Source organism: Penaeus vannamei, chromosome 27, assembly GCF_042767895.1.
Source record: "Penaeus vannamei isolate JL-2024 chromosome 27, ASM4276789v1, whole genome shotgun sequence".
NCBI classification, from domain to species: Eukaryota; Metazoa; Arthropoda; class Malacostraca; order Decapoda; family Penaeidae; genus Penaeus; species Penaeus vannamei.
In genome coordinates this window covers 12,917,535-12,927,534 of record NC_091575.1, presented here as the reverse complement: position 1 = coordinate 12,927,534, position 10,000 = coordinate 12,917,535, and the positions used below count along the sequence as shown (strand labels likewise).

Here is a 10,000-nt window from a genome sequence, read left to right as displayed (position 1 = left end):
ATAACAATGGAGTTCGTAACTGGCTACTTACCGCCACCAAAGTCGAGAGGAGAAATATGCAGCGGGTCATGATGACGTCACCAAACGCCCGATCTGCCACCTGGCGGGAGAAATAATAAGTCTCGTTAGCGTGCTTGACAATTGCATGACATTAGTATAACAATTGGCATGATATCGATATATTATGATTGCGGTATGACAATGGTAAAATGGTATGGTAAATGCATGGCAATGGTATAAATATGGTATGACACCGCTGTGGCAATGGCAAATGCATGACAATGGTATGTCGTATTTTTTTCATGATTCATGCACCGGTTCTTTCACCAGTGTCATAAAACAACGCCTGGAATTAAGGATAGTGATGGGGTTATTAGTGTCATAATTATGGCGATAATGGGACGCTTAAGAAATATAGTCGGTAATAAAATCATGATGCGGCCGCCATGAAAAAAGGGGGAGGGGGAGGAGGAGGGTGGGTGGGGTGGGGGAGAGAGAGGGGAGGGGGAGAGAGAGAGAGAGAGAGAGAGAGAGAGAGAGAGAGAGAGAGAGAGAGAGAGAGAGAGAGAGAGAGAGAGAGAGAGAGAGAGAGAGAGAGAGAGAGCAAGAGAGAGAGAGAGGACCCCCCTCAAAAAAAAAAAAAAAAAAAAAAGAAAAAAAAACGCTCTTGATACTCACATGACGCATGCTTCCTCATTGATTGAGATTAATTCCTTCTTCCGCCTCCTCTTCTCTCCTTCCCATACCCCCCCCCCCCAGTCCTTACTCCTCCTCCTCCCCTCCTCCCTCACTCTTGCCCTCTAGCTCCTCTTCCTCCTCCCCTCCCTTCTCCCTCTGCCTGTGCCTCTTCAGCTACTACCTCCCCTCCTGTCTCCCTTCCCTCACTCTTGCCTTTACTAGGTCCTTTCTTCTCTCCTCTTCCCTCATTCTCCCCTCTCTCCTTCCACTTGCCCTTCCCATGCTTCCTGTGCTCCCTGCATCCCTTCCCATCTCAGCTTCCTCCCTGTACATCTCGCCTTCCCACCCTTCCCCCTACTTTCCTCTACTTTCCCACCTTCCCCTAACCTCCGTCCCCATCATGTCGCTTCAGAACCTTTCTCCCTGCCCCCCCACGTCTGCATCACCCTCTCCCTATCTTCCCAATGACCACCTTGGTGCCATATCTACCCTATTTCATGAGACCCCCTCTTCTGCTTCCCACTTTTCCCCCTGAACCATTCCTCTAACCCTCACCTCCCCTTTCCCCTAATTCTGCAACTTCTCTCTTTCCCTTACCACTGTCGTAAACCACTATTTCTGCTCCCATCCTTCTCTCCCTCCCTCTACTACCCTCCTCCTCTCTTCCCCCTACCGTTTCCCTCACCTCTTCCCCAGCTGACGCCCAACCCCTTTCCCCCTACCTCTCCCCCACCTGACACAACCTCCCTCTTCGTGCCCTTCCCTCTAACCTCCCTCCTCCCCTCCTCTGCTCCCTCTAACTCCTCACTTTTCTACCCCCCTTCTTACACTCCTCTCCCTCAATCCCTCCTCTGCTGCCTCCTCCCCTACCCCCTTCCCCTAACCTCCTCTCCCTTCCTCCTCCACCCCAACCTCCATCTACCCCTCACTCCCTCCTCCCCAACCACATCCATCCCTTCTCGCCCTTCCCAACCTCCCCACCTCTTCTCTTCCCCCACCCCTCACCCTTCTACCCCTTCCCTCTAACCTCCCCAAACCCCCCACCACCCCCTCCCCCACCCAGCGTCGTCAGGTTATACCCGACACTTTCCCAGACAATTTATCCATTTTTGCCTCGTTGTTCTTGCCGCTCGTTTCGCCGGCTTTGTAATTAGCGGTTTCGATAATCGTGTGACAGGCTATGTATATATTTATTTATTTTATTTTTATTATTTTCATTTTCATTTTTTTTTCGTGATGGGGGGGGGGAGGAGGAGGTTGGATCTTTTAAGGCTAACTGAAAGGTGGGTTTAGTGAAGCGAAAAGTGTGGTTGCGTTTTTTTTTTTTCTTTTTCCTTTTTTTTGGGGGGGAGGGTGCGAAAGTGGGGAGGACAGGTGGGGGGAGGAGAGTGAAGGAGGAGAGGTTGAAGAGAGATAAGGGATAAGTAAGGAGAGAATGGGAGGAGACGGGTGAGGAAGAAGGGTGGGGAGAGGAAGGGAGGCGGTAGGGAGAGGTATGGGGGGCGGGTGAGGGAAGGAAGTTGGGGAAAGGTTACAGAGAGGTAAAGAGGGCAGGTGGTTGGGGAGGGAAGCGGTTGGGGGAAGGAGATTGGGGAAGGGAGAGACATTTGCGCAACAGGGACTTAGAAAATTAGAGAAAAAAAGAAAAAAAAGATTCTCTTCGGCTTATACATTTTGGCATTTAGTTTTGGTAAATGACATACGTAGGCCTATATGAGTTGTGAAAGAGAAAAATACATTGAAAATATATTGAAAAATGAACCAAACGAAAGCAATCCCCCCCCCCCCACATCCACCCACCCACCAACCAGAAAAAAACGAATGGGTTGATGATGATGAAAATAAAAATAAAAATAAAACAATACGACAGAAGATATTCACAACACAATCTATTATTCCGAAGGGATCGCCCCGCCCTCTGACCCAGGGTGACCTCTTGCGGCAGCGGTGCGAAGCTTGGGCCAAAAACGAAGCGATCGGGGAAGTCGAAAAAAATTAAATTGCTGTTCATTCGGGGCGAGAGAGGGAAGGGGAAGGAGGGAGAAGGGTTCAGGGTGGGGGAGGGGGAGGGGAGGGGGGGGGAGGGGGAGGGGAGAGGGAGAGGGAGAAAGAGAGAGAGAGGGAGGGGAGGGAAGGAGAAAGGATAGGGTGGGGAGTGGGAGAGGGAGGGAGAGGGGGAGAGGAGGGAGAGGGGGAGGGGAGGAGAAGGGGTGGGGGTGGGGGTGGGGGAGGGAGGGAGAGAGAGATTAAAACATACAAAGAAAAAGGAGATAAAAGATGTAAGGATACAAGGGACAAGGTGAGACATAAAAGAGTACAATACAAAAACGGGAAATGAGAAAAAGAAGGAAGACGAGAAACAAAAACAGAAAAGAACTGATATCTTAAAAAAATATTTAAAAATATGTAATAAATGAATCTTTTTAAACAAATGAAACATAATAACCAAATAAAAATAACTAAACATAATACAAAGCAGCCTGAGAATGAAATAAAAACGAATCTTAAAAAAAGAAAGAAAGAACAAAAAAATACCGACATTTCTCCCTTGCCTTCAGGACCAGGACCTTCAATGTCTCAATTAACGAGGTTAAACGTGTGGTATTTCAGCGATCTCCCGAGTTACAGTTTACGCAATTTACGCAATATTTACTCCCCCCCCCCACTAAAAAAAGGAGGGGGGGTAGACAGGTGTGAAGTGAGTGGGTGCAGGGGATTGAGGGAGGATGGGGGAGGGAGAGGGAAGAAGGGGGAGGGAGAGGGAAGAAGGGAGGGAGAGGGAAGAAGGGGGGAGAGGAGGGAGAGGGAAGAAGGGGGGAGAGGGAAGAAGGGGGAGGGAGAGGCAAGAAGGGGAGGGAGGGGAAGAAAGAGGGAGAGAGGGAGAGTGGGAAGGAGACGAGGAGAGGTAGCGGGAGGAAGAGGAAGAGGAAGAGAGAGAGAGAGAGAGAGAGAGAGAGAGAGAGAGAGAGAGAGAGAGAGAGAGAGAGAGAGAGAGAGAGAGAGAGAGAGAGAGAGAGAGAGAGAGAGAAAGGCGGAAGATAAGGAGAGAGAGAGAAAGGGAAAGAGGGGGAGACAAGACAGAAAGGCACAAACAGACAAGGAAAAGAAGGGAAAAAAATACATTGTTCGCCGGAAGACGATCATTTCTACCACTGCAATAATTGTCCTACAACGAGCGAGTAAAAAAAAAAAATGTTTCCCAGCATCTCCGCCAGAGGGCAATTATCCTTGTGATTTGTTTTCTCTCCCGAACGCCGTTGAACGAAGACAAAAACTGTGTATTTGTTCGAGGTCTCGCTCGGTAGGGGGTGTATGTTTTTTAATGATAAAAGGGAATTGTTTATACACGAGGAAAGTGAGAAGGGGGGGAGAGAGGGAGGGAGGAAGAGAGGGGAAAGGAGTGAGTGAGTGAGTGAGTGAGTGAGTGAGTGAGTGAGTGAGTGAGTGAGTGAGAGAGAGAGAGAGAGAGAGAGAGAGAGAGAGAGAGAGAGAGAGAGAGAGAGAGAGAGAGAGAGAGAGAGAGAGTGTGAGTGAGGGGAGGAGTGAGTGAGTAGAGTGAGTGAGTGAGTGAGTGAGAGAGAGAGAGAGAGAGAGAGAGAGAGAGAGAGAGAGAGAGAGAGAGAGAGAGAGAGAGAGAGAGAGAGAGAGAGAGAGTGTGTGTGAGAGAGAGAGAGAGAGAGAGAGTGTGTGGGAGAGTGAGAGAGAGAGAGAGAGAGAGAGAGAGAGAGAGAGAGAGAGAGAGAGAGAGAGAGAGAGAGAGAGAGAGAGAGAGAGAGAGGAGAGTGAGTGAGTGAGTGAGTGAGTGAGTGAGTGAGTGAGAGAGAGAGAGAGAGAGAGAGAGAGAGAGAGAGTGAGAGAGAGTGAGAGAGAGAGTGAGAGAGAGAGAGAGAGAGAGAGAGAGAGAGAGAGAGAGAGAGAGAGAGAGAGAGAGAGAGAGAAGTGAGAGAGTGAGAGATTGAGAGAGCAGAGAGAGAGAGAGAGAGAGAGAGAGAGAGAGAGAGAGAGAGAGAGAGAGAGAGAGAGAGAGTGAGCATGTGAGTGAGTGAGTGAGGAGTGAGAGAGAGGTGAGAGAGAGAGAGAGAGAGAGAGAGAGAGAGAGAGAGGGTGAGAGCGAGAGAGCGAGAGAGATAGAAAGGAAGCAAAGCGAATGAGATAACCCATCACATCAGTGACATCGAGCGTATAACTTCCCTCCCTTTTGCTATCCCTTCCCCCTCTCCCTCCCCCTCTGCCTCTCTCTCTCTCTCTCTCTCTCTCTCTCTCTCTCTCTCTCTCTCTCTCTCTCTCTCTCTCTCTCTCTCTCTCTCTCCTTCCTCCCTCCCCCCCTCCCTCGATACAACAACGGAAAAAGAGAATAAAAAAGAAAAAGAAATAACTAAAGAAAGAAGACGGAAAAACGAGCACCACCAATAAAACAAACCTCCCCCTCTCCCTTCCCCCTCCCCTCTCCCCCAGTTCGTAATAACGCGTTTCGACGGCGTTGTGTCATCTTCCCGATATAACGGCCACTGGCGACGGGCTGCGTCACCGGAGAGGCGACCGAGCGGTGACAAGAACCACCGAATGACTGATGCAATTATGCTGTTGGGGAGATTTTTATGTATTTCGTTCTTTGTTTCTCTTTCTCTCTTTTTCAGTCTTTCTGTCTTTCTTTTTTTCTTTCTTTCTTTCTCGTTTTTTCTCTCTTTTTTTTTTTTTCTCCCTTTACAGGTTGGAGGAGGAAAGGGAGAGAAGGGAGGAGGGGAAGAGGGAAGAGGGAAGAAAAAAATGAAGAAAGGAAGAAGGGAGGTAACAAAAGAGGGAAGGGAATAAGAGAAGGAAGGAAGATAAGAATGGAGGGAGGGAAGGAAAGAGAGAGAGAGAAGCAAAGATGTAAGAAAGGAAAAAGTAATAGATGGGAGGGGGAAGGAAAATGAGAGGAGAGAGGGAGAGAGAGAAGGAGGGAGGGAGGGAAGAAAAGAGAGTGGGAGAGGCAAAGATATAAGAAAGGAAAAAGGGATAGATGGGAGGGGGAAAGAAGATGAGAAGAGAGAGAGAGAGGGAGAGAGAGGAGGAGGGAGGGAGGGAAGAAAAGAGAGAGGGAGAGCTAAAGATCCCAAGCCAAGTGCACCCTCATTTCGCCTCCCCCACTGACCCCCAACAAAAATCCAAACTCCCCGCGGATGAGAAACGCCAAATAAGTCCACGCGCAAGCGCAGTCGCCAGCGCTCATCGGCAGAGACAACCGGCATTCGATCCAGCTGCGCTGCTCGTCCCTCCGAGCCTCCACATCCACCCCGATCCACCTTCCTTTTCCCCTCAACTCCTACCCCCATTCACGCTACTAGTTACCTTCCACATCCCTCCACTCCCTCTCCCACCACCCCTCCGCTTCTCTCAACTCCCTCCTCCTCCTCCTCCTCCTCCTCCTCCTCCTCCTCCTCCTCCTCCTCCTCCTCCTCCTCCTCCTCCTCCTCCTCCTCCTCCTCCCTCCTCTCTCTCTCTCTCTCTCTCTCTCTCTCTCTCTCTCTCTCTCTCTCTCTCTCTCTCTCTCTCTCTCTCTCTCTCTCTCCTTCCTCTGTATTCTCCCCAACCAACTACCCCCTATCCACCCTCCAACCTCCCCCTTCCAACCTCATCCACCTCCTCCAATCCACCCCTCCCCTTCCCCTAACCCCTATCCATCCCCACCAATCCTCCCCCTCCCGTAACCCCTCCTACCCCCCCTGCGAGTCCATCTTCTGACTCATCCCAGATAAGAGAGATGCCGCGAGAATCCGGTCCTGTTCCAAAAGAGAAAGAATGAAAAAAAAAGAAAAATAGAAGAAAAAAACAAGGGAATGTGAAAGCTTCTAAGGTGAAGAATGACTATGTGAAGGTTACGATACAACCGAGAAAGAGTGAGAGAGAGAGAGAGAGAGAGAGAGAGAGAGAGAGAGAGAGAGAGAGAGAGAGAGAGAGCAAGCAACCTATCAAGAGTAATAAAACATATCACTACGTATCTGTTTTTGTTTATATTTGTATGATCGTCTCATCAGTTATTTTCCCTTGCTTCCGTTATCGTCGATGTGATTGCAAGTTTCACCTGCATCTAAATCAAAATAATGTTCATTTTTTTATTTACTTCCTGCACCGAGGTTAGCAATCCCCTTTCCAAACTCTTCTGTCTGTCTGTCTCTCTATATATAATCTATTCATCTGTGTGTGTGTGTGTGTGTGTGTGTGTGTGTGTGTGTGTGTGTGTGTGTGTGTGTGTGTGTGTGTGTGTGTGTGTGTGTGTGTGTGCGTGTGTGTGTGTGTGTGTGTGTGTGTGTGTGTGTGTGTGTGTGTGTGTGTGTGTGTGTGTGTGTGTGTGTGTGTGTGTGTGTGTGTGTATGTGCGTGCGTGTGTGCGTGCGTGTATGCGCGTGCACTCCTGTAACCTTATCCGTTCTATCAACCCGATTTTTCCCTGATTTCTAACGGTGATTTATCTCAGCTAGTTAACTTTTTGCCCCTCCCCCTGCCGTCTCTGGGTAATGAGCCAACAGCAAAAAGGTTGTTTGACAATAATGAAAAAAATCAGACAGAACCTTGACAGAGGAAAAAAAAAATAAATAAAACGTTAATCACAAGCTTCCACTCAGACAAGACCTTTAAAAAAAATCAATCTTTAGCATACCTCATCATACCTCGTCACAATATCTACAATATATCCCCCCGTTCCATTGCATCATACCGCACACAAACCCGACTTACACATTAGCTATCTACTCATCTCAACAATACCTCACCATAACGTAATTCTACCATCTATCATTCCCCATCAGACATCATACTTCACCATGTCTAACTTCCTTTCGGCATAGTTCACCATACTCACTGTAAATGCATCACCATACTTCACCACAATGACTCATCTCCCTTCGCCATAGCTCACCACTCACTGTAAATGCATCACCACACTTCACCATAGCACTATCAACCTGTGCGTCACAATCCTTGAGATCCTTAACCTGGCATGTTCTCACCTCGAGCGTGACCTGCACTTGACCTCTGCCCCCCCCACCACCACCTCCCCTCGCCTATGTTGACCTTGGCGATATGGGGGAGGGGGGGGAGGGGAGACAGGACGCTCTTGTCTCCTCTGGTCGGAAGAGATGTCAGGCTTATTTTTAGATAATTATTTTGTGTATCTGTGTTTTTGCCTGTCTTTATTTTTTTTATCTATCATTCTTTCTCTCGCTCTCGCTCATTCTCTCACGCTCTCTCTCTCTCCCCGCCCATTCACTTATTCCTTCCTTCCTACCCCACTTTTCTCCTCCATTCTCTACGCCCTCTCCCTCTCTCTGCCCATTAATCTATCCCTCCCTCTCCACCCCTCTCTCTCTCCTTCGATTCCCCTTCTACCTCCCTCCAACACACCCCTCCTTGTTCCCTTCCCCCCCCCCCCTTTCCGTTCCCCCTTTATTTTTTTCCTTTCTCTCAATCCTTAATTGTCATGCAGTCGTTATGGATAACTATGGGTAAAGGTCGAGTCTCAACCAGCCTCGCACTTTCAAAACATTTTATTTCTAGTATTTTTATTTTTATTTATTTATTATTATTTTTTTTTTTTTTTTTTTTTTTTTTGTTAGTGAACTTGGTTGTTTATCGCTGTTATGCTGTTGTTTTCTGTCGCAATTGGCTCGTTGGCGAGTGACAGAAGTAGTATTCCCCGACGCCAGTGCTGATAAAATATGCTAAAGTCATACTTGATATGCTTCTTGCGACGGAAATATAGAAGATAAATTTCTTAGATTCGTTCCCGTAAATTACTCACTTGCCTTAGGAAATGAAAGATGACGGTGTCCATTTCCCTCTATCTACGCGCGTCGCTATAAGTAACTTATACCGAAATAATGATGATAAAATAATGTAAAAGAAGAAAGATGGAGGAGGAAAAAGAAGAGGAGGAGGAAGAAAAAGAAGGGAAGGAGGAAGAAGTGAAAGAGAAGGAGAAAAACAGTGTAGGAGGAAGAGAAGAAAATGGAGCTGAAAAAAGAAAAGATAAAAAAAGAACGATATAAGAAACATCCATACATATATAAAAAACATCCATACGTAAACAATCTATATACATCACCCATCGGTTTCCAAATACATGGCAAACAGGAAGAAAATATCCATATCCAAGCGCATCACAACAACAACAACATCGGAACAGCACACTCCAGTGACTCCGAAGTTCCGAACCAGAGGATTCGAACGACGTGATTCGCTTCGTTCGTTTCCTATGAAGCTTCGAAACTGACACCTCGAATTCCATTACTCACTGCAACTGTTATTAAACTTTTTTTTTCTATGTATTCCTTCCGATGACTGGCTATTGATGATATATATCTTTAGAGAGCGTGATTCGGATACAAGCTTTAAAAAACAATGTAAAGAAAAAAGAAAAAGAAGTTATGACTCGGCAATCTTTTTACGGACATGTTCAAAAGTTGCAAAAATATAAGAATGGATACAGAGCAAAAAATAGATGAAAATGTGCATCCGGTCGCTGCAGTGTATGCAAAATATCCCAAAATAACATCTAGAATATATACATACACATATATATATATATATGTGTGTGTGTGTGTGTGTGTGTGTGTGTGTGTGTGTGTGTGTGTGTGTGTGTGTGTGTGTGTGTGTGCGTGTGTGTGTGTCAAAATATCCCAATATAACATCTAGAATATATATATGTATATATGTGTGTGTGTGTGTATACGTAACCTTTTGTGGCTATTGACTTTCAGCTTAAGAGGCGATCTTCAATCATCTGAAAGACTACTATTAGGTATTCGATATACAGCAGGAAAATGCTGAGGGTGGATTTATGGAGACTAAAATGATGCCTGTTGCTTTATGCTTAGACACGGAACACATATCCGTGCACTTACGCGCGCGCGCGCGTGTGTGTGTCCAGTCGCAGTTACAGGTATACACAATCAACCACAAGATTTAAGAAGAGTTTTTTCTTATTTCTTTTTCACTATTACCTCTCTTCCTTTCTTCCTACCTATGCCCTTTCCATCTCCCTTCCTTCCCTAGCTATCCTCTTTATCCATCTTTCCCCTCTCCTCCTTCCTTCATGCCAGTCCCTACACCTTCCTTCCTCCTTCACCGCCCCTACACCCTCCCCTCGCCTCTTAACTCCCAATCCCATTCCCCCATTCTCCTCCCCCTCCCTCCTCCTTCCCTCCCCCATCTCCCTCTTCTCCCCCAACCCTCCCTCTCTATCTCCCTCTCCCTCCTTCCCTTCCACCTCCCTCCCCCCATCTCCTCTCCCTCTCCTCCTCCCTCTCTCCCTTTCCCTCCTTCCCTCTCCCTCTTCCCCTCCC

At 47.4% G+C, this 10,000-nt stretch overlaps 1 protein-coding gene across 2 annotated transcripts in view; it reads right to left on the bottom strand.

The window, feature by feature from the left end:
- m (miniature) overlaps positions 1-10,000 on the bottom strand; it is an 88,657-nt gene that overhangs the window by 16,794 nt on the left and 61,863 nt on the right. The window contains exons 1-2 of one of the 2 annotated variants that reach the window (XM_070140837.1): positions 8,761-8,915; positions 32-100 (exon numbers count right to left, since the gene is read on the bottom strand). In XM_070140837.1, the coding sequence (XP_069996938.1) occupies positions 32-70 (39 nt within the window). In that variant the 5' untranslated portion in view covers positions 71-100; positions 8,761-8,915. Of the gene's footprint in view, positions 1-31; positions 101-8,760; positions 8,916-10,000 lie in introns of those variants that run through there. The other variant, XM_070140836.1, reaches the window with a different exon arrangement.